The sequence below is a fragment of the Pseudophryne corroboree genome, chromosome 2 (assembly GCF_028390025.1).
Source record: "Pseudophryne corroboree isolate aPseCor3 chromosome 2, aPseCor3.hap2, whole genome shotgun sequence".
In the NCBI taxonomy this organism is placed as follows: Eukaryota; Metazoa; Chordata; class Amphibia; order Anura; family Myobatrachidae; genus Pseudophryne; species Pseudophryne corroboree.
The window spans coordinates 500,251,955-500,277,474 of NC_086445.1; the positions used below are offsets into that span (position 1 = coordinate 500,251,955).

Genomic DNA, 25,520 nt, shown 5'->3' on the forward strand with positions numbered 1-25,520 from the left:
AGGCAAAAATTGAGGACGCGTCCCCAACTCTGCTCTATCCACATGGAAAATCAGATAGGGGCTTTTGTGAGACAAAGCCGCCAATTCTGACACCCGCCTTGCAGATGCCAAGGCCAACAACATGACCACCTTCCAAGTGAGAAATTTTAATTCCACTGTTTGAAGAGGTTCAAACCAGTGAGATTTTAGGAACTGTAACACCACGTTAAGGTCCCAAGGTGCCACTGGGGGCTCAGAAGGAGGCTGGATGTGCAGCACTCCCTTTACAAAAGTCTGGACTTCAGGGAGAGTAGCCAATTCCTTCTGAAAGAATATAGATAGGGCCGAAATCTGTACCTTAATGGAGCCTAACTTCAGGCCCATATACACTCCTGTCTGTAGAAAGTGGAGAAAACGGCCCAAGTGGAAATCTTCCGTAGGAGCATTCTTGGCTTCACACCAAGATACATACTTCCTCCAGATACAGTGATAATGTTTCGCCGTCACCTCCTTCCTAGCCTTTATCAGAGTAGGGATGACTTCCTCCGGAATACCTTTCCCAGCTAGGATTCGGTGTTCAACCACCATGCCGTCAAACGTAACCGCGGTAAGTCTTGGAATACGCAGGGCCCCTGCTGCAACAGGTCCTCCCTGAGAGGAAGAGGCCATGGATCTTCTGTGAGCATCTCCTGAAGATCTGAATACCAGGCCCTAGGAGGCCAATCTGGAACAATGAGTATTGTCCGAACTCATTTTCGTCTTATGATTCTCAATATTTTTGAGATGAGAGGAAGAGGAGGGAACACATAGACCGATTGAAACCCCCACGGTGTCACCAGGGTGTCTACCGCTACTGCCTGAGGGTCCCTTGACCTGGCACAATACCTCCGAATCTTCTTGTTGAGGCGTGATGCCATCATGTCTATTTGAGGAGGTCCCCAAAGACTCGTTATCTCTGCAAAAACTTCTTGATGAAGTCCCCACTCTCCTGGATGGAGTTCGTGTCTGCTGAGGAAGTCTGCTTCCCAGTTGTCCACTCCCGGAATGAAGACTGCTGACAGAGCGCTTACGTGATTTTCCGCCCAGCGAAGAATCCTGGTGGCTTCCGCCATTGCCACTCTGCTCCTTGTCCCGCCTTGGCAGTTTACATGAGCCACGGCTGTGACGTTGTCCGATTGAATCAGAACCGGCAGGTCGCGAAGAAGATTCTCCGCTTGTCGTAGGCAGTTGTATATGGCCCTTAATTCTGATGTGTAGACAAGCCTCCTGGCTTGACCATAGTCCCTGAAAATTTCTTCCTTGTGTGACTGCTCCCCATCCTCGGAGGCTCGCGTCCGTGGTCACCAGAACCCAGTCCTGAATGCCGAACCTGCGACCCTCTAGAAGGTGAGCACTCTGCAGCCACCAGAGGAGAGACACCCTGGCCCTGGGGGACAGGCTTATTTTCTGATGAATTTGAAGATGGGACCCGGACCATTTGTCCAGAAGGTCCTACTGAAATGTCCTCGCATGAAACCTGCCGAAGGGGATCGCCTCGTAGGTCGCCACCATTTTTCCCATTACTCGAGTGCATTGATGAACTGACACTCTGTTCGGTTTTAACAGGTCTCTGACCATGTTCTGGAGTTCCTGGGTTTTGTCCATCGGGAGAAAACCCCTCTGTTGTTCCGTGTCCAGAATCATGCCTAAAAACGATAGCCGAGTCGTTGGAACCAACTGTGACTTTGGTAGATTTAGAATCCAGCCATGCTGCTAGAGCACTCTCAGGGAGAGCGACATGCTTTTCAGCAACAGATCTCTCGATCTCGCTTTTATCAGGAGATTGTCCAAGTATGGGATAATTGTGACTCTCTGCCTGCGCAGGAGCACCATCATTTCCGCCATTACCTTGGTGAAAATCCTCGGGGCCGTGGAAAGCCCAAACGGCAACGTCTGAAACTGGTAATGACAGCTCTGTACAGCGAATCTCAGGTACGCCTGATGAGAGGGATATATGGGGACATGAAGGTATGCATCCTTAATGTCCAGTGACACCATAAAATCCCCCCCCCCCCTTCCAGGCTGGAGATAACTGCCCGGAGCGATTCCATCTTGAATTTGAACTTTTGCAAGTACAGGTTTAGGGATTTTAGATTTAGAATGGGTCTGACCGAGCCATCCGGTTTCGGAACCACAAACAGGGTTGAATAGTATCCCTTCCCCTGTTGAACTAGGGGAACCTTGACAATCACTTGCTGTTGACACAGCTTTTGAATTGCAGCTAAAACTATTTCCCTTTCTGGGGGAGAAGCTGGTAAAGCCGATTTAAAAAATCGGCGCGGAGGCACCTCTTCGAATTCCAGCTTGTAGCCCTGGGATACAATTTCCATCGCCCAAGGATCCACGTCTGACTGAACCCAGACGTGGCTGAAGAGTCGAAGACGTGCCCCCACCGGCGCGGACTCCCTCAGTGGAGCCCCAGCGTCATGCCGTGGATTTAGTAGAAGCCGGGGAGGACTTCTGCTCCTGGGAACTAGCCGTGGCAGGCATTCTTTTGCCTTTACCCTTACCTCTGGCGAGGAAGGAAGAGCCCCGACCTCTTCTGGATTTATGCGACCGAAAGGACTGCATCTGATATTGTGGTGTTTTCTTTTGCTGTGGGGGAACATAAGGTAAAAAAGTAGATTTACCCGTGGTAGCTGTGGAAACCAGGTCCGCGAGACCTTCCCCAAATAACACCTCACCCTTGTAAGGCAAAACTTCCATATGCCTCTTTGAGTTGGCATCACCTGTCCATTGGAGGGTCCACAGGGCTCGCCTAGCAGAAATCGCCATGGTGTTGGCTCTTGAACCTAGTAGCACAAAGTCTCTCTGAGCGTCTCTCATATATAAGACTGCGTCTTTAATGTGACCTAAGGTCAATAAAATGGTATCCCTATCTAGGGTATCAATGTCAACTGACAAGGTATCTGTCCAAGCTGCTACCGCACTACAAACCCAAGCCGATGCTATTGCCGGTCTGAGCAAAGCACCCGTATGTGAATAAATAAGATTTTACTTACCGATAAATCTATTTCTCGTAGTCCGTAGTGGATGCTGGGGACTCCGTCAGGACCATGGGGATTAGCGGCTCCGTAGGAGACAGGGCACAAAAATAAAGCTTTAGGATCAGGTGGTGTGCACTGGCCCCTCCCCCTATGACCCTCCTCCAAGCCTCAGTTAGGATACTGTGCCCGGACGAGCGTACACAATAAGGAAGGATTTTGAATCCCGGGTAAGACTCATACCAGCCACACCAATCACACCGTACAACTTGTGATCTGAACCCAGTTAACAGTATGACAACGTAGGAGCCTCTGAACAGACGGCTCACAACAAGAACAACCCGATTTTTTTGTAACAATAACTATGTACAAGTATTGCAGACAATCCGCACTTGGGATGGGCGCCCAGCATCCACTACGGACTACGAGAAATAGATTTATCGGTAAGTAAAATCTTATTTTCTCTAACGTCCTAGTGGATGCTGGGGACTCCGTCAGGACCATGGGGATTATACCAAAGCTCCCAAACGGGCGGGAGAGTGCGGATGACTCTGCAGCACCGAATGAGAGAACTCCAGGTCCTCTTTAGCCAGGGTATCAAATTTGTAGAATTTTACAAACGTGTTCTCCCTTGACCACGTAGCTGCTCGGCAGAGTTGTAATGCCGAGACCCCTCGGGCAGCCGCCCAGGATGAGCCCACCTTCCTTGTGGAATGGGCCTTGACAGATTTAGGCTGTGGCAGGCCTGCCACAGAATGTGCAAGTTGAATTGTGCTACAAATCCAACGAGCAATCGTCTGCTTAGAAGCAGGAGCACCCAGCTTGTTGGGGGCATATAGTATAAACAGCGAGTCAGATTTTCTGACTCCAGCCGTCCTTGAAATATATATTTTCAATGCCCTGACAACGTCCAGCAACTTGGAATCCTCCAAATCGCTAGTAGCCGCAGGCACCACAATAGGCTGGTTCAGGTGAAACGCTGACACCACCTTAGGCAGAAAATGAGGACGCGTCCTCAGTTCTGCCCTGTCCGAATGGAAAATCAGATATGGGCTTTTATACGATAAAGCCGCCAATTCTTACACTCTCCTGGCTGAAGCCAGGGCCAGTAGCATGGTTACTTTCCATGTAAGATATTTCAAATCCGCCGATTTGAGTGGCTCAAACCAATGGGATTTGAGAAAATCCAAAACTACATTAAGGTCCCACGGAGCCACTGGGGGCACAACCGGGGGCTGTATATGTAGTACTCCTTTTACAAAAGTCTGGACTTCAGGAACTGAAGCCAATTCTTTCTGGAAGAAAATCGACAGGGCCGAAATTTGAACCTTAATGGACCCCAACTTGAGGCCCATAGACAATCCTGTTTGCAGGAAATGTAGGAATCGACCCAATTGAAATTCCTCCGTGGGGGCCTTCCTGGCCTCACACCACGCAACATATTTTCTCCAAATGCGGTGATAATGTTGTGCAGTCACCTCCTTCCTGGCTTTAACCAGTGTAGGAATGACCTCTTCTGGAATGCCTTTTTCCCTTAGAATTCGGCGTTCAACCGCCACGCCGTCAAACGCAGCCGCGGTAAGTCTTGGAATAGACACGGTCCCTGCTGAATCAGGTCCCGTCTTAGAGGTAGAGGCCACGGATTTTCCGTGAGCATCTCCTGAAGTTCCGGGTACCAAGTTCTTCTTGGCCAATCCGGAGCCACGAGTATCGTTCTTACTCCCCTTTGCCGTATAATTCTCAGTACTTTGGGTATGAGAGGCAGAGGAGGAAACACATATACTGACTGGAACACCCACGGTGTTACCAGAGCGTCCACAGCTATTGCCTGAGGGTCTCTTGACCTGGCGCAATACCTGTCCAGTTTTTTGTTGAGGCGAGACGCCATCATATCCACCTTTGGTTTTTCCCAACGGTTCACAATCATGTGGAAGACTTCTGGATGAAGTCCCCACTCTCCCGGGTGTAGATCGTGTCTGCTGAGGAAGTCTGCTTCCCAGTTGTCCACTCCCGGAATGAACACTGCTGACAGTGCTATCACATGATCTTCCGCCCAGCGAAGAATCCTTGCAGCTTCTGCCATTGCTCTCCTGCTTCTTGTGCCGCCCTGTCTGTTTACGTGGGCGACTGCCGTGATGTTGTCCGACTGGATCAACACCGGCTGACCCTGAAGCAGGGGTTTTGCCAGGCTTAGAGCATTGTAAATCGCTCTTAGCTCCAGTATATTTATGTGAAGAGACATCTCCAGGCTTGACCATACTCCCTGGAAGTTTCTTCCCTGTGTGACCGCTCCCCAGCCTCTCAGACTGGCATCCGTGGTCACCAGGACCCAGTCCTGTATGCCGAATCTGCGGCCTTCTAACAGATGAGCACTCTGCAACCACCACAGAAGAGACACCCTTGTCCGTGGCGATAAGGTTATCCGCTGATGCATCTGCAGATGCGATCCGGACCATTTGTCCAGCAGATCCCACTGAAAAGTTCGTGCGTGGAATCTGCCGAATGGGATTGCTTCGTAAGAAGCCACCATCTTTCCCAGGACTCTTGTGCATTGATGCACAGACACTTTTCCTGGTTTTAGGAGGTTCCTGACAAGTTCGGATAACTCCTTGGCTTTCTCCTCCGGAAGAAACACCTTTTTCTGAACCGTGTCCAGAATCATTCCCAGGAACAGCAGACGTGTTGTCGGGGTCAACTGAGATTTTGGAAAATTCAGGATCCACCCGTGTTGTTGCAGCACTACTTGGGTTAGTGCTACTCCGTCCTCCAGCTGTTCTCTGGACCTTGCCCTTATCAGGAGATCGTCCAAGTAAGGGATAATTAATACGCCTCTTCTTCGCAGAATAATCATCATTTCGGCCATTACCTTGGTAAAGACCCGAGGTGCCGTGGACAATCCAAACGGCAGCGTCTGAAACTGATAATGACAGTTTTGCACCACGAACCTGAGGTACCCTTGATGTGAAGGGCAAATTGGGACATGCAGGTAAGCATCTTTTATGTCCAGGGACACCATAAAGTCCCCTTCTTCCAGATTCGCTATCACTGCTCTGAGTGATTCCATCTTGAACTTGAATTTTTGTATGTACAGGTTCAAAGATTTCAGATTTAGAATAGGTCTTACCGAGCCGTCCGGCTTCGGTACCACAAATAGCGTGGAGTAATACCCCTTTTCCTGTTGTAGGAGGGGTACCTTGACTATCACCTGCTGAGAAAACAGCTTGTGAATGGCTTCCAATACCGTCGCCCTGTCTGAGGGAGACGTTGGCAAAGCAGACTTTAGGAACCGGCGAGGGGGAGACTTCTCGAATTCCAACCTGTAACCCTGAGATACTACCTGCAGGATCCAGGGGTCCACCTGTGAGCAAGCCCACTGCGCGCTGAAATTCTTGAGTCGACCCCCCCCCCCCCCACCGTTCCTGAGTCCGCTTGTAAAGCCCCAGCGTCATGCTAAAGGCTTTGCAGAACCCGCGGAGGGCTTCTGTTCCTAGGAAGGAGCTGCTTGCTGCCCTCTCTTACCCTTTCCTCTGCCTCGGGGCAGATATGACTGTCCTTTTGCCCGCTTCTTATAGGACCGAAAGGACTGCGGCTGAAAAGACGGTGTCTTTTTCTGTTGGGAGGGGGTCTGAGGTAAAAAGGTGGATTTCCCGGCAGTTGCCGTGGCCACCAAATCCGATAGACCGACGCCAAATAATTCCTCCCCTTTATACGGCAATACTTCCATATGCCGTTTGGAATCCGCATCACCTGACCACTGTCGTGTCCATAAACTTCTTCTGGCAGATATGGACATCGCACTTACTCTCGATGCCAGAGTGCAAATATCCCTCTGAGCATCTCGCATATAAAGAAAAGCATCCTTTAATTGCTCTAAAGTCTGTAAAATACTGTCCCTATCCAGGGTATCAATATTTTCAGTCAGGGAATCCGACCAGACCACCCCAGCACTGCACATCCAGGCTGAGGCGATGGCTGGTCGCAGTATAACACCAGTATGTGTGTATATACTTTTTAGGGTAGTTTCCAGCCTCCTATCAGCTGGATCCTTGAGGGCGGCAGTATCAGGAGACGGTAACGCCACTTGTTTTGATAAGCGTGTGAGCGCCTTATCCACCTTAGGGGGTGTTTCTCAGCGCGCCCTAACCTCTGGCGGGAAAGGGTATAATGCCAATAACTTTTTTGAAATTAGCACTTTTCTATCTGGGTTAACCCACGCTTCATCACATACATCATTCAATTCCTCTGATTCAGGAAAAACTACAGGTAGTTTTTTCACCCCCCACATAATACCCCTTTTTGTGGTACTTGTAGTATCAGAGATATGCAAAGCCTCCTTCATTGCCGTGATCATATAACGTGTGGCCCTACTGGAAAATACGTTTGTTTCTTCACCGTCGACACTAGATTCAGTGTCCGTGTCTGGGTCTGTGTCGACCGACTGAGGTAAAGGGTGTTTTACAGCCCCTGACGGTGTCTGAGACGCCTGGGCAGGTACTAACTGGTTTTCCGGCCGTCTCATGTCGTCAACTGATTTTTGTAATGTGCTGACATTATCACGTAATTCCATAAACAAAGCCATCCATTCCGGTGTCGACTCCCTGGGGGGTGACATCACCATTACCGGCAATTGCTCTGCCTCCACACCAACATCGTCCTCATACATGTCGACACACACGTACCGACACACAGCAGACACACAGGGAATGCTCTATTGAAGACAGGACCCCACTAGCCCTTTGGGGAGACAGAGGGAGAGTTTGCCAGCACACACCCAAGCGCTATAATGTATATGGGAACAACCCTATATAAGTGTTGTATCCTTATAGCAGCTTAAATATAGTAATATCGCCAAAAAAAAGTGCCCCCCCTCTCTGTTTTACCCTGTTTCTGTAGTGCAGTGCAGGGGAGAGTCCTGGGAGCCTTCCTCACAGCGGAGCTGAGCAGGAAAATGGCGCTGTGTGCTGAGGAGAATAAGCCCCGCCCCCTATTTCGGCGGGCTCTTCTCCGGAGTTTGTGAGATCTGGCAGGGGTTAAATACATCCATATAGCCTCAAGGGCTATATGTGATGTATTTTTTAGCCATAAAAAGGTATTATACATTGCTGCCCAGGGCGCCCCCCCAGCGCCCTGCACCCTCCGTGACCGCTGTGTGAAGTGTGCTGACAACAATGGCGCACAGCTGCAGTGCTGTGCGCTACCTCAGGAAGACTGAAAAGTCTTCTGCCGCCTGCTTCTGGACCTCTTCCATCTTCGGCATCTGCAAGGGGGGTCGGCGGCGCGGCTCCGGGACCGGACTCCATGGCTGGGCCTGTGTTCGATCCCTCTGGAGCTAATGGTGTCCAGTAGCCTAAGAAGCCAATCCATCCTGCACGCAGGTGAGTTGACTTCTCTCCCCTAAGTCCCTCGATGCAGTGAGCCTGTTGCCAGCAGGACTCACTGAAAATAAAAAACCTAAAAACTTTTTCTAAGCAGCTCTTTAGGAGAGCCACCTAGATTGCACCCTGCTCGGACGGCACAAAAACCTAACTAAGGCTTGGAGGAGGGTCATAGGGGGAGGAGCCAGTGCACACCACCTGATCCTAAAGCTTTATTTTTGTGCCCTGTCTCCTGCGGAGCCGCTAATCCCCATGGTCCTGACGGAGTCCCCAGCATCCACTAGGACGTTAGAAAATTGATTTTAAGGTAGTTTCCCGTCTGCGATCAGCAGGATCCTTGAGGGCCGCCGTGTCTGGAGACGGTAGCGCCACCTTTTTGGACAAGCGCGTTAAAGCCTTGTCCACCCTGGGCGAGGATTCCCACCGTAACCTGTCCTGTGCAGGGAAAGGATACGTCATAAGAATCCTCTTGGGAATCTGCAGTTTTTTGTCTGGAGTTTCCCAAGCTTTTTCAAATAACGCGTTCAGCTCATGATATGGGGGAAAGGTTACCTCAAGTTTCTTTTCCTTAAACATGCATACCCTCGTGTCAGGGACAAAGGGGTCATCTGTGATATGTAAAACATCTTTTATTGCAATAATCATATAATGAATACTTTTGGCCACCTTTGGGTGCAGCCTCACATCATCGTAGTCGACACTGGAGTCAGAATCCGTGTCGGTATCAGTGTCTGCTACTTGGGACAGTGGACGTTTTTGAGACCCTGAAGGGCCCTGTGGACACAGTCAAAGCCACAGATTGACTCCCTGCTTTTTCTCTGGACTCTGCTTTGTCCAGTCTCTTATGTAATAAGGCCACATTTGCATTTAAAACATTCCACATATCCATCCAATCAGGTGTCGGCGTTGCAGACGGAGACACCACAATCATCTGCTCCACCTCCTCCTTAGATGAGCCTTCCGCTTCAGACATGCCGACACACACGTACCGACACTCCCACACACTCAGGGATATATCTATATGGAGACAGTCCCCCAATAAGGCCCTTTGGAGAGACAGAGAGAGGGTATGCCAGCACACACCCAGCGCCACTGTACACTGGAATAAAATCCCAGTTAGTATTCAGCGTATATTATATATATATATATATATATATATATATATATATATATATATATATATATATATATACACACACACACATATACAGAGGGTAGGTGCGGCACTCCAATAAATCAGTCACGAAATTCCGTTAACCACAACGTTTCAATGCCTTTTATTTGTTAGGCATTTTCATCAGGATATCCTGATGAAAATGCCTAACAAATAAAAGGCATTGAAACGTTGTGGTTAATGGAATTTCGTGACTGATTTATTGGAGTGCCGCACCTACCCTCTGTGTATCGATTTTATTGTGAGGGCACCCAGAGTTATATTTGTCTAAAGTGGCTGTGCCGGACCCCTACCTGTCGTATATATATATATATATATACATACACACACATACACACACACACACACACACACACACACACACACACTGCGCCAATAAAATGTGCCCCCCCCTCTTTTTTGCCCTCTGTAACCCTGGCCCTCGTTCCGAGTTGTTCGCTCGGTAAAAATCTTCGCATCGCAGCGATTTTCCGCTTAATGCGCATGCGCAATGTCCGCACTGCGACAAGTAAATTTACTATGCACTTAGGAATTTTACTCACGGCTTTTTCATCGTTCTGGCGATCGTAATGTGATTGACAGGAAATGGATGTTACTGGGCGGAAACAGGCCGTTTTATGGGCGTGTGGGAAAAAACGCTACAGTTTCCGGAAAAAACGCAGGAGTGGCCGGAGAAACGGGGGAGTGTCTGGGCGAACGCTGGGTGTGTTTGTGACGTCAAACCAGGAACGACAAGCAGTGAAATGATCGCAGATGCCGAGTAAGTCTGGAGCTACTCAGAAACTGCTACGAGGTGTGTAATCGCAATATTGCGAATACATTGTTCGCAATTTTAAGATGCTAAGATTCACTCCCAGTAGGCGGCGGCTTAGCATGAGCAAATCTGCTAAAATCCACTTGCGAGCGAACAACTCGGAATGACCCCCCCTGTTCAGCAGGGGAGAGTCCGGGGAGCCTGCTTCTCTGCTGTGTGCTGTTGAGAAAATGGCGCTGGTTAGTGCTGGAGGACCAAGCCCCACCCCCTCACCGGCGGGCTTTGGTCCCGCTCAAATTATTTATACTGGCGGGGGTTTATTAATATACTGCCTCCGCAGTATCTCCTTTATATGCCAGTGTCCCTAGAGGTTTTTATTGCTGCCCAGGGCGCCCCCCCTGCCCCCTTACAGTGCCCACTGTGTGTGCTTGTGTGGGAGCAATGGCGCGCAGCGTTACCTCAGTGAAGATCTGAAGTCTTCTGCCGCCTGTGAAGTCTTCTTTTCTTCTTAATACTCACTTGGCTTCTATCTTCCGTCTCTGTGAGGAGGACGGCGGCGCGGCTCCGGGACGAACGGCGAGGGGGAGACCTGCGTTCCGACCCTCTGGAGCTAATGGTGTCCAGTAGCCTAAGAAGCAGAGCCTATCATTTAAGTAGGTCTGTTTCTCTCCCCTCAGTCCCACGATGCAGGGAGCCTGTTGCCAGCAGTGCTCCCTGAAAATAAAAAACCTAGCAAAAAGTATTTTCTAGAGAAACTCAGGAGAGCTCCCCTACTGAGTGTCCAGTCAGTCCTGGGCACAAAGTCTAACTGAGGTCTGGAGGAGCGGCATAGAGGGAGGAGCCAGTGCACACCCATTCTAAAGTCTTTAGAGTGCCCATGTCTCCTGCGGAGCCCGTCTATACCCCATGGTCCTTATGGAGTCCCCCGCATCCTCTAGGACGTAAGAGAAATAAAAAAATAAAAAAACTATATTAAATTAAGTAAATTTTATGTATATGTTATCCTTAGGTTAAATTGTGTGGAGGGACAAGGGGCCTAATTCTGAGTTGATCGCAGCAGCAAATTTGTTAGCAGTTGGGCAAAACCATGTGCACTGCAGGGGGGGCAGATGTAACATGTGCAGAGAGAGTTAGATTTGAGTATGGTGTGTTCAAACTGAAATCTAATTTGCAGTGTAAAAATAAAGCAGCCAGTATTTACCCTGCACAGAAACTAATTAACCCACCCAAATCTAACTCTCTGCAAATATTATATCTGCCCCCCCTGTAGTGCACATGGTTTTGCCCAATTGCTAACAAACTTGCTGCTGCGATCAACTCAGAATTACCCCCAAGATTTGCTGCTGTTTGTCCATATATGTTATGATTAACAGCCATCAGTACTGGTTTTAACTATTACATTGACCATAACTATTTTGAATTAGTCCTGGACCACCAATTTAGGGCACCCCTGCAAATGCCCTGAGGGACCCCAGGGTGCTGTGGCACACAGTTTGAGAACCACTGGCTTATGGCATTGAGGACCAAATTCAATGGTTCCATGCAAAATATCTGGCATTGACAAACTTATTGAACCTCATCAAGTCCAGAAAAGACAATAAGCACTGCTGAGATTATTTAACTATTCTGAAAGAAAACAGAAGGAATTTGACAGTGCTTGATATTACCCATATTGTACCAGCTGCATGGGAGTATTCATTTAGTGTGTATGCTGTATATATATATATATATATATATATATATATATATATATACACACACACACACACACACACACACACACACACACACACATATATATATATATATATATATATATATATATATATATATATACTTATACATATACACACACAGAGAAATAATTGTTTGACTGATCTGTGATGGAATGGGGCCATGTCACTGAAAACAATCAATCAATAATCACTGTCAGGTCTTTCATCTGTAAACTTAGTGGCTCAAAAGGAATGTTTAGAAGTAGAAGGAATATTTGTCTGTTACAGATGTGTCCACTTACATCTAGGGCAATATTAAAATTTTTCGAAAGGGCGGAAAGACGGCACTTTCAGCCGATAATATGCACTTTTCGACACTTCACTATTCAATTGAAGTGCCGGATTTCCGCACTGTCGAAAATGCAGAAATGTTGAAAAACACATGGATCAGCGGAATCTCAGCTCATCATTGGGCGAGATGTACTAAGCGGAAAATGCGGTAAACTCCCTGTTTACCACATTTTCCTGATGTACTAACCCCCGGCCGGTAGGACAGCGCCGCGGCGGGGTACGCCAGCTTTAGCTGGCGACAGTCCATAGAAGCCTATGGGCTTCTCTCCGCGGCGCTGTGTGAGGGATCCGATCGCCACGGTCGAAAACAGGTTTGATTTCAACCATTAATTTTCACCCATAAGAGAGGATGAAAATGAATGGTCGGAATCAGCGGGGAAACAGCCCACAATAGAATAGTGAAGTGTCAAATCCGAAACTAATTGAATACACCCTCTAGTCTTCCTGCACGTTAAACAGCCCTTCTAGTCACACCATGCCATGCCTCAATAGCGCGGAGCATCTTTACGTGTGGCTTTATCTATAAAAATGTGTCTTATCCGCAAAAGTATGCACATAGGACGCACCCACAGCTTATACGGATTAAAAGGATATGCGGCATGCCTATATTCTCTGTGGATCTGCGGCTGTATCTGCATACAAAATGCTATGTTTTCCTAGAAACACTAACCTACCATTTCCTATACAGATACAGTCTCAGAGAGCGTATAGGCATACCGCATATCATTTTTATCAGCAGAGTTTGTGTCCTATTTGCATAGCAATGCAAATAAGACACATTTTTGGCAAAAAAAGATGCACAACGCTAACGGAGTTGCATGGGACCGTCCAGCTCACTCACGCCAGGCATCTCCTGCTATGTGGTGTATTGAGGCAAGATGTATGAGGACACATCTGTAGCTTCTCGATTCTTTGAATTACTGACATAATGAAGGTGGATAAAAATTAAAATACTTACACTCCAGATGACTTTTGTATCATGGAGTTCTACAAATGGTAAGTTAACTACTTTTTGTCTGAGCATCTGCTGCACTGGGTAGTAACCAGTAAGCAGCAGACTCGGCTAGCTGATGCTGTAGACTGCTGTAACAGCAATCGTGTCTAAAGAAATTTCACAAAGGAATTCTCTCTCTGTGCATGATTATCACACTTTAACAGGTACCTCCCGAATATCTTCTCCTGTACATCCGTATGGAGTTTCTCTCCTAATAATAATGGGGGTCATTCCGAGTTGTTCGCTCGTTATTTTTTTCTCGCAACGGAGCGATTAGTCGCTAATGCGCATGCGCAATGTCCGCAGTGCGACTGCGCCAAGTAAATTTGCTATGGTAATGTGATTGACAGGAAGTGGGTGTTTCTGGGCGGAAACTGGCCGTTTTATGGGTGTGTGCGAAAATAAGATTTTACTTACCGATAAATCTATTTCTCGGAGTCCGTAGTGGATGCTGGGGTTCCTGAAAGGACCATGGGGAATAGCGGCTCCGCAGGAGACAGGGCACAAAAAGTAAAGCTTTTCCAGATCAGGTGGTGTGCACTGGCTCCTCCCCCTATGACCCTCCTCCAGACTCCAGTTAGGTACTGTGCCCGGACGAGCGTACACAATAAGGGAGGATTTTGAATCCCGGGTAAGACTCATACCAGCCACACCAATCACACCGTACAACTTGTGATCTAAACCCAGTTAACAGTATGATAACAGCGGAGCCTCTGAAAGATGGCTTCCTTCAACAATAACCCGAATTAGTTAACAATAACTATGTACAATTATTGCAGATAATCCGCACTTGGGATGGGCGCCCAGCATCCACTACGGACTCCGAGAAATAGATTTATCGGTAAGTAAAATCTTATTTTCTCTATCGTCCTAGTGGATGCTGGGGTTCCTGAAAGGACCATGGGGATTATACCAAAGCTCCCAAACGGGCGGGAGAGTGCGGATGACTCTGCAGCACCGAATGAGAGAACTCCAGGTCCTCCTTAGCCAGAGTATCAAATTTGTAAAATTTTACAAACGTGTTCTCCCCTGACCAAGTAGCTGCTCGGCAAAGTTGTAATGCCGAGACCCCTCGGGCAGCCGCCCAAGATGAGCCCACCTTCCTTGTGGAGTGGGCCTTTACAGATTTAGGCTGTGGCAGGCCTGCCACAGAATGTGCAAGTTGGATTGTGCTACAGATCCAACGAGCAATCGTCTGCTTAGACGCAGGAGCACCCATCTTGTTGGGTGCATACAATATAAACAACGAGTCAGATTTTCTGACTCCAGCTGTCCTTGCAATATATATTTTTAATGCTCTGACAACGTCCAGTAACTTGGAGTCCTCCAAGTCACTTGTAGCCGCAGGCACTACAATAGGCTGGTTCAGATGAAATGCTGACACCACCTTAGGGAGAAAATGCGGACGAGTCCGCAGTTCTGCCCTGTCCGAATGGAAAATCAGATATGGGCTTTTGTAAGATAAAGCTGCCAGTTCTGACACTCTCCTGGCCGAAGCCAGGGCTAGAAGCATGGTCACTTTCCATGTGAGATATTTCAAATCCACCTTCTTTAGTGGTTCAAACCAATGAGATTTTAGAAAGTCCAAAACCACATTGAGATCCCACGGTGCCACTGGAGGCACCACAGGAGGCTGTATATGTAGCACTCCCTTAACAAAGGTCTGGACTTCAGGGACTGAAGCCAATTCTTTTTGAAAGAAAATCGACAGGGCCGAAATTTGAACCTTAATAGATCCCAATTTGAGACCCATAGACAATCCTGATTGCAGGAAATGTAGGAATCGACCCAGTTGAAATTCCTCCGTCGGAGCACTCCGATCTTCGCACCACGCAACATATTTTCGCCAAATTCGGTGATAATGTTGCACGGTTACTTCCTTCCTTGCTTTAATCAAAGTAGGAATGACTTCTTCCGGCATGCCTTTTTCCTTTAGGATCCGGCGTTCAACCGCCATGCCGTCAAACGCAGCCGCGGTAAGTCTTGAAACAGACAGGGACCCTGCTGAAGCAAGTCCCTCCTTAGAGGTAGAGGCCACGGATCTTCCGTGATCATCTCTTGAAGTTCCGGGTACCAAGTCCTTCTTGGCCATTCCGGAACCACTAGTATCGTCCTTACGCCTCTTTGCCGTATAATTCTCAATACTTTTGGTATGAGAGGCAGAGGAGGAAACACATACACCGACTGGTACACCCAAGGCGTTACCAGCGCGTCCACAGCTATTGCCTGCGGATCTCTTGACCTGGCGCAATACCTGTCCAGTTTTTTGTTGAGGCGAGACGCCATCATGTCCACCATTGGTCTTTCCCAACGGGTTACCAGCAAGTGGAAGACTTCTGGATGAAGTCCCCACTCTCCCGGGTGAAGATCGTGTCTGCTGAGGAAGTCTGCTTCCCAGTTGTCCACTCCCGGGATGAACACTGCTGACAGTGCTATCACATGATTCTCTGCCCAGCGAAGAATCCTTGCAGCTTCTGCCATTGCACTCCTGCTTCTTGTGCCGCCCTGTCTGTTCACATGGGCGACTGCCGTGATGTTGTCCGACTGGATCAACACCGGTTTTCCCTGAAGCAGAGGTTCTGCCTGGCTTAGAGCATTGTATATTGCTCTTAGTTCCAGAATGTTTATGTGAAGAGACGTTTCCAGGCTCGTCCATACTCCCTGGAAGTTTCTTCCTTGTGTGACTGCTCCCCAGCCTCTCAGGCTGGCGTCCGTGGTCACCAGGATCCAATCCTGTATGCCGAATCTGCGGCCCTCCAATAGATGAGCACTCTGCAACCACCACAGAAGAGACACCCTTGTCCTTGGAGACAGGGTTATCCGCAGGTGCATCTGAAGATGCGACCCTGACCATTTGTCCAACAGATCCCTTTGGAAAATTCTTGCGTGGAATCTGCCGAATGGAATTGCTTCGTAAGAAGCCACCATTTTTCCCAGGACTCTTGTGCATTGATGTACAGACACCTTTCCTGGTTTTAGGAGGTTCCTGACAAGCTCGGATAACTCCTTGGCTTTTTCCTCCGGGAGAAAAACCTTTTTCTGAACCGTGTCCAGAATCATCCCTAGGAACAGCAGACGAGTTGTCGGCATTAACTGGGATTTTGGAATATTCAGAATCCACCCGTGCTGTTTTAGCACTTCTTGCGACAGTGCTAATCCCATCTCTAGCTGTTCTCTGGACCTTGCCCTTATTAGGAGATCGTCCAAGTATGGGATAATTAATATGCCTTTTCTTCGAAGAAGAATCATCATCTCGGCCATTACCTTTGTAAAGACCCGAGGTGCCGTGGACAATCCGAACGGCAGCGTCTGAAACTGATAGTGACAGTTTTGTACAACGAACCTGAGGTACCCCTGGTGTGAGGGGTAAATTGGAACGTGGAGATACGCATCCTTGATGTCCAAGGATACCATAAAGTCCCCCTCTTCCAGGTTCGCTATCACTGCTCTGAGTGACTCCATCTTGAACTTGAACTTCTTTATGTACAGGTTCAAGGACTTCAGATTTAGAATAGGCCTTACCGAGCCATCCGGCTTCGGTACCACAAAAAGAGTGGAATAATACCCCTTCCCTTGTTGTAGAAGAGGTACCTTGACTATCACCTGCTGAGAGTACAGCTTGTGAATGGCTTCCAAAACCGTCTCCCTTTCGGAGGGGGACGTTGGTAAAGCAGACTTCAGGAAACGGCGAGGTGGATCTGTCTCTAATTCCAACCTGTACCCCTGAGATATTATCTGCAGGATCCAGGGATCTACCTGCGAGTGAGCCCACTGCGCGCTGTAATTTTTGAGACGACCACCCACCGTCCCCGAGTCCGCTTGAGAAGCCCCAGCGTCATGCTGAGGCTTTTGTAGAAGCCGGGGAAGGCTTCTGTTCCTGGGAAGGAGCTGCCTGTTGCTGTCTCTTCCCTCGACCTCTGCCTCGTGGCAGATATGAATAGCCCTTTGCTCTCTTATTTTTAAAGGAACGAAAGGGCTGCGGTTGAAAAGTCGGTGCCTTTTTCTGTTGGGGAGTGACTTGAGGTAGAAAGGTGGATTTCCCGGCTGTAGCCGTGGCCACCAAATCTGATAGACCGACTCCAAATAACTCCTCCCCTTTATACGGCAAAACTTCCATATGTCGTTTTGAATCCGCATCGCCTGTCCACTGTCGCGTCCATAAAGCTCTTCTGGCCGAAATGGACATAGCACTTACCCGTGATGCCAGTGTGCAGATATCCCTCTGTGCATCACGCATATAAAGAAATGCATCCTTTATTTGTTCTAACGACAGTAAAATATTGTCCCTGTCCAGGGTATCAATATTTTCAATCAGGGACTCTGACCAAACTACCCCAGCACTGCACATCCAGGCAGTCGCTATAGCTGGTCGTAGTATAACACCTGCATGTGTGTATATACTTTTTTGGATATTTTCCATCCTCCTATCTGATGGATCTTTAAGTGCGGCCGTCTCAGGAGAGGGTAACGCCACTTGTTTAGATAAGCGTGTTAGCGCCTTGTCCACCCTAGGAGGTGTTTCCCAGCGCTCCCTAACCTCTGGCGGGAAAGGGTATAATGCCAATAATTTCTTTGAAATTATCAGCTTTTTATCAGGGGCAACCCACGCTTCATTACACACGTCATTTAATTCTTCTGATTCAGGAAAAACTATAGGTAGTTTTTTCACACCCCACATAATACCCTGTTTAGTGGTACCTGTAGTATCAGCTAAATGTAACGCCTCCTTCATTGCCAAAATCATATAACGTGTGGCCCTACAGGAAAATACGGTTGATTCGTCACCGTCACCACTGGAGTCAGTGCCTGTGTCTGGGTCTGTGTCGACCGACTGAGGCAAAGGGCGTTTCACAGCCCCTGACGGTGTTTGAGTCGCCTGGACAGGCACTAATTGATTGTCCGGCCGTCTCATGTCGTCAAACGACTGCTTTAGCGTGTTGACACTATCCCGTAGTTCCATAAATAAAGGCATCCATTCTGGTGTCGACTCCCTAGGGGGTGACATCCTCATATTTGGCAATTGCTCCGCCTCCACACCAATATCGTCCTCATACATGTCGACACACACGTACCGACACACAGCAGACACACAGGGAATGCTCCTAACGAAGACAGGACCCACTAGCCCTTTGGGGAGACAGAGGGAGAGTTTGCCAGCACACACCAAAAGCGCTATATATAACAGGGATAGCCTTATAATAAGTGCTCCCTTATAGCTGCTTTATATATATCAAAATATCGCCATAAATTTGCCCCCCCTCTCTGTTTTACCCTGTTTCTGTAGTGCAGTGCAGGGGAGAGACCTGGGAGCCGTCCTGACCAGCGGAGCTGTGAGAGGAAATGGCGCCGTGTGCCGAGGAGATAGGCCCCGCCCCTTTTCCGGCGGGCTCGTCTCCCGCTATTTAGTGAATCCAGGCAGGGGTTAAATATCTCCATATAGCCTCTGGGGGCCTATATGTGAGGTATTTTTAGCCTTTATATAGGTTACATTTGCCTCCCAGGGCGCCCCCCCCCAGCGCCCTGCACCCTCAGTGACTGCGTGTGAAGTGTGCTGAGAGGAAAATGGCGCACAGCTGCAGTGCTGTGCGCTACCTTTAGAAGACTGCAGGAGTCTTCAGCCGCCGATTCTGGACCTCTTCTGACTTCAGCATCTGCAAGGGGGCCGGCGGCGCGGCTCCGGTGACCATCCAGGCTGTACCTGTGATCGTCCCTCTGGAGCTGATGTCCAGTAGCCAAGAAGCCAATCCATCCTGCACGCAGGTGAGTTCACTTCTTCTCCCCTCAGTCCCTCGTTGCAGTGATCCTGTTGCCAGCAGGACTCACTGTAAAATAAAAAACCTAAGCTAAACTTTTTCTAAGCAGCTCTTTAGGAGAGCCACCTAGATTGCACCCTTCTCGGCCGGGCACAAAAATCTAACTGGAGTCTGGAGGAGGGTCATAGGGGGAGGAGCCAGTGCACACCACCTGATCTGGAAAAGCTTTACTTTTTGTGCCCTGTCTCCTGCGGAGCCGCTATTCCCCATGGTCCTTTCAGGAACCCCAGCATCCACTAGGACGATAGAGAAAAAACGCTACCGTTTCTGGGAAAAACGCGGGAGTGGCTGGAGAAACGGAGGAGTGCCTGGGCGAACGCTGGGTGTGTTTGTGACGTCAAACCAGGAACGAAACTGACTGAACTGATCGCAGATGCCGAGTAAGTCTGGAGCTACTCAGAAACTGCTAAGAAGTGTCTATTCGCAATTCTGTTAATCTTTCGTTCGCAATTTTAATAAGCTAAGATTCACTCCCAGTAGGCGGCAGCTTAGCGTGTGCAAAGCTGCTAAAAGCAGCTTGCGAGCGAACAACTCGGAATGACCACCAATATGAGGGCTTTGGGCATTGAAACCATGGCAACATCTGATTTCAATGTGGTTCATAAAGAAATAGTTAGATTGTCCATTCTTTATGGTTTCAATCTTTTAACAGCCAATGTGCTGGGAAAACTAGTTTTAGGACTGCTGTTTTCTGCACCGTTACTGACGTGGCTGCCTCATCCATCCCCATGTATTTGACTATATGTTTGAGCAAGAATGTACCATATACAGATTAAAATAAAATAGGTATTTCGCATTTCACCTATTCAAGCACCACTGCCTTCATAATGGAGGTGGCTGGAATACTTACGGGAGTGAAATAAATGAAGTTTGGCAAGCATGGCAGAGCTGAAGATTCTGAAACGCTAATACAAATCAAACATCTTCAAAATTGCCATGCACTTGAAATAGTACTGTCAAAGTTATCCTCCACACATATGGCAGTCAAAGTGAACAAAGATATAGCAATATTTACATGGAAAATATTCCCTGGTATATACTCACACTTTTTCACTGTAGACACCTGATCCAGGAAAGGGTGGGTGAAAAAGCCCTCTGTAGGAAAAGAAAACAAACACTGCATTTCAGAACGCCTCTTTTTTGTTTCTGAAATTACTAGAAAAAAAAAAATAATAAAAAAAAAAAAAATATATATATATTTTTTTTTTCATGCTAATTGAGGAAAACTGGATATCTGGTAGGAAAATAACATTTTCATATTAATGACTGTTGCCTAAAGATAAAATCACAAAACTTGACTGTATGATGCATTTATCCCAAGAACTCATACATGAACATGTATTTATATTGCCAGCAGCGCACTCCACAGTGCCTCACATTTGAACTTCATTACGTATGGTAATCTGGTATATCACAAGCAAAGTGGGGTATTAATTAATACTGCCAAATTCATAAGGTCATTTCAGTCAGTTTAATCAGAGTGAGAACAGCTGGAGAATGGTTCCTTCTGAGCGAGAGGTGAAATGTATGGCTCTGCTCTGTAATAATTAGATATTCCCTTTCTGTTGGAAAAAAAGGTTCTAAAGGTTCTAAACATTTCTACTAAAATATCAAGATAAAAAAATTAACTGGAATTAAAAAATCTATATGCAAGCCTATGCCAAATATTGCATTAAACTGATAGGGCAAAGAAAGTCTGTGAAAGTTGATCACAGAGACCTACCAAATAAATATCTATTCTTGTGATAACAAAAAACCCAAACATTATTTCATAAGCATAATTATAAAAGCAGTTAGAGTATAAAATTTGAATAAGCCATTTGAGAGACACATTGCATGCTATATAACTTCCCTTTTTATGTTACACTAAAATATATCATTCATTCAACCCTAGATTTGGCGAATGTGAATAATGCAATGGTTTGGATGGTGCCTCGAAGGTCCTGTCTCTAATGACAGTTATTCTGATAAATAACACTGTCTCCCATGAGAAATTTATATATACCAGTCATAATACTCCGTTACATTTTGAGCACATCTTGCCTCCTTTGGTTGATTCCCTATATAACTCTGTTGTGCCTGTGGATGCTTCATTCACGAACCTCCGTCCGCCGCCGGTCCCCTAATATGGCCTTCCAATACCATGACTTATTATTACCACTGCTCTTTAATTAGGTCAAATGGATATTCAAATTTCCTACGTTGCTAATGTAGAAATCTTGTCATGTTCTCATTATTTTTTGTAATAAGTATTTCCACTCTGCACATTGCAACAGTCATCTCTCGTTTTATAAAGGCCCATACACACTTGACGATAAAATGAGCGACGTCGTTCATTTCAGCCCTCATCAACGACGTCGCTCATTATATCGTCAAGTGTGTATGCATCCGACGACCACCGATGCGCGGCCCCGCGGGACGTTAACGACCCTCGCTTATCTGTGGAGCATGTATGCTCAATTTTCACTATGGTCGTTACCGACCAGAGACGTCGTTGAATGTGTATGGTGTCAACGACCAACGACCAAGCCACTGTTCACCAGCCCTGTTCCCAGCTCATTATTTTAATAAACTGTTCAGCTTGGATGCTTCAACGATGAATGGTCTTTGGTAGTGTGTATGCTCAAGTCGTTTGCTCAGCTGTTCAAGGGAAGTCGTTAACGACGTGTGCATCGTCAAGTGTGTATGGGCCTTAAGTTTACATTTTTTTGTTTATTTATTTTCTCTTGTGTTTTATTATGCGTTTTGTTTAACAAAAAGTCAATAAACACACCATATTTAAAAAAGAAAGAAATATACAGGATGGTCCATAAGTGTGGGAACACCGTTATAAAAAGGAAATGAGTAAGGAAATATTAATCCAGTGTCTACACAGAAAAACAATGGTGTTTTTCATTAGATACGTTAAAACGAAGAACACCATTGTTTTTCTGATGAAATTCCACATCTGTGATATGCCACATGACTACCTTCCCAATTAAAAAATAGAGTTGCATTCAAGATGGCCACCATACTAGTGTCATATCCAAAAAGTTTTCCCCCACTTTCATATTTTGTGTGTATACACTGGATTAATATTTCCTTACCCATTTCCTTTTTATAAGGGTGTTTCCACTCTTATAGACCACCTTTTATAATGAAATTAATTAATTTAGAAGTATAACCTAAAGAGCACTCAGCAACACACACACACACACACACACACACACACACACACACATATCACATCTGTTTTATAGCCACCAGATAATTTCATAAAGAACATTTCCAGTCTCACCACTAGTAGATACATGGTTAATGAATTTGGCAGGTTTCCAATACTGAATTACCAGATATCTCTGCCTGATGGACTCCATTAAAAATAAAATAGACTGTAAGAACTACAAAGACATTAACTTTAAATGAAAAATATATTTACTGCTTCATGTCAAAAATAATATTTGGGTTTCAAGTTCTTTTTAAGGTTATCCCTCAATATTTCCCTATGAATGCCGCACTTCCTATCTGCAAAGCCTCAAGTACTTTTTTAACCACATATATGTGCTGCAGCAGTATGGGAAGGGTAACAAATACATTAGCAAATGTTACAATGTCTTTTCAAGAACATTTCTATTTTAGGTTTATCAGGGCCATCTTTTTGTATGGTCTTAATGGGCTCTTGCCCAAGAGCCCCAGGAGTAAAAGGGCCCTAGGCTGATAGCGGAGAGTCTCTTTCCAGGGGTACCAGATTTTTGAAATTCGGCCCTGGGGAACCGGAGATATCCGACTTCAAAGCAGTGATCCCCATCCAAGCCTGTTACTTACTCTTCCCAGCCAGATATCTCGAGTTCTGTCTGACTTAGCATTTTTCTGAGGGTATGCTCCAAAACCTGGGACTCTCCCCTTTCAGTGGCCACTAGCAGCTTGTCTCTACTATGCCCAGAACCAGAGATATCAGCCTTCAAGCAGCTTGTCCCTGCTCCAGCTCCACACGCCTAATATGCACTTTTATATTGCTCTGGTTCCTGAAGTCTGATCCCCAAGTCCCGAGTACCTCCTGAAAGGTGGGACGCTCTAGTTTTTTTTTATCCAATTAAATCTTGGAACTGAAGATATCTGCGGTAAAGCAAGCTGCCCTGACCCTCGGAAAATTATGAATATTAAGCCCACTCCACTATCCACCCCTCCTCTGTGTATTAAACATCCCCTACCACCCTGGAAGTCATGTACCAGGGCTTCTTCATTCAGCCCAATGCCCCCTTTTACAGTTTAGTGTTCTCCTTCCCGCCCAATTTGTGCAGTAAAGGAGTAATTAGCAGCATTTATTTCTCCAGGTCCTACATGCTGAGCGAAAGATAGAACCCCCCCCTACCCCCGGAGGGACATCAAAGCTTCCGCTGATAGCACCCCCCACCCCTACTACTGATGGGTGGGTAGGGGCCCCAGTGCATTGCTGTGCCCAGGGACCTACACTGCTGTTGAGACGGCTCTGAGGTTTATGTCTCTTGAAGAAAACTGTATAGACTAGAGCATAAAACAGCAAGCAGCAGATAGTACTGTATATGTTGTATGTAGCTATACAATACAAGCACACTATAATTAGTATGTGCAATCAAGTTCAAAATTAAAAATGAAAATTAATTTAGAGAGATGAAATTTAATTGCAAAATCAGTCTTCAGCAATGATAATAAAACAATATGGTTCCTCAAATCTTGGCAGACTTACTGCCTGAATAATAATTAATTCTACATAAAGGAGTCAAGAGAAATTAGATAGGTAGGTGTGTGTGTTCTGTTGTCATGAGAGACAATCGCAACATGAACTGTGTTGATCTGACTGCAAACGCCCCTGAATCTTAATAATGACTTGGGAACAGAATGTTCTCATGAGGACAAATCCTCAGAAATGTGGCAATGCACCAATAGCACCTTGCTCTTCATTGCTTATTCAGACCACAGTATAACTGTTTATGAAAATTGCTTTTAGTATGTTACAAGTTAATAATCAGGAATATATGGGAGGGTTGATGAGAGGAAATGTAGCTATTAATTACGTTCAATGGCTCTGCAAACACACCTGGTGAATATAACATCATATACAATTAAGTCAATGTTACCAAGACTCAGTGTGCAATGCAAGCTATAGCTGATGTTTGACAGCAACTGCTACTGGCACACTGCTCCAAGCCAGACAAAAAAAGATGCACATATATAAAGATGATAAATAGGTGGAATTACAACACAAACAAGTTCACATTTTTATTCAACTTTTCAACCTCTAGCCAATCTAAAAGGGTTTTTTTTTTTTGCATTGAGCTACCCTTTAAGAAACCGAAAACCGGTAAGAGTTATTAAGCACAGACTGGATATCAGTACAACAATATGTCTGTATAATTAAGCTAACTTCTCCCTACCATTCGCTTTTATGGTCCTTTCCATGAATAGTGGTAATTATCTCTCAACAACAGGCACCATATAATTTTAGTCTTGGCTAGTAAAGTTCTTTACCCGTGTCGCGTATATCCTAGCTGTTGGGACCCCGGCGTTCAGGACACCGATGCCGGGGAAATGCCAGCGCTCGGAATCCCAACAAACGCAGGACACTCCCACTTGGTTGGTGGGTCCATGCAGGTTGGATTGGTAATATAACCTGTGGCGAGCTAAACAATCCACCGGGCCCGAAGCATGGTAAACGTATCGAGCCCGCAAGGGGACTTGCTGCCGGGATTCCATCAAATGGGGTCCCACTGTCGGTATAGTGACATCCGGCATCCCATCTGCCAGGATTTCATATGTATTCCCTCATAACATCTCCAGTGGTCAGAGAAGACTTATCAACCCAATCATATTCTGCAATAGTACTGAAACTTTACTAATTCCATCTAAAAATGAATGTATAGCTGCCCATGTTAGACCAGTTATCAACACTGAAAATTAGTTCCAAGTATAAAGCAGATATGTATTTGTTAAACTACATGTCATGTAAGTATGCAAGTTTTCAGTTTCAGAATTATATGAACAGTCCATATACAGAAAAGAATGGATTAAAAACATGGGCCTCTAATTATTTGATGCCACATTTGTCATATACTATGGTATGGGCGGTATCCTCTTAGCAGTGGTACTTTACCGCATCCTTTTACTCTGATAATGTCACTTATCAGGGATTATGCTACGGGTGCCTGAGCATAATCCGCGATGAGGGGCTGCCTGAGCAGCGATAACACATGGGAATGGGGACTTCTTCCCGATCCCAAGTGTTTTTGTTTTTCGGCCGACCCAAATGGCCTCCAATTGGATACCGTGATAATGAACATCGGTCATTAATCTCGATGTCTGGCCATTTTGATCGGCCGAAATCGC

The 25,520-nt window shown here is 46.5% G+C and overlaps 1 protein-coding gene across 4 annotated transcripts in view; it reads right to left on the reverse strand.

The window, feature by feature from the left end:
* The window catches only part of ULK2 (unc-51 like autophagy activating kinase 2), a 194,424-nt gene that overhangs the window by 61,839 nt on the left and 107,065 nt on the right, over positions 1-25,520 (reverse strand). For all 4 annotated transcript variants that reach the window (XM_063954005.1, XM_063954004.1, XM_063954007.1 and 1 more), the window contains one exon: positions 20,223-20,273. In XM_063954005.1, coding sequence (XP_063810075.1) covers positions 20,223-20,273 — 51 coding nt within the window. The remainder of the gene's footprint in view (positions 1-20,222; positions 20,274-25,520) is intronic.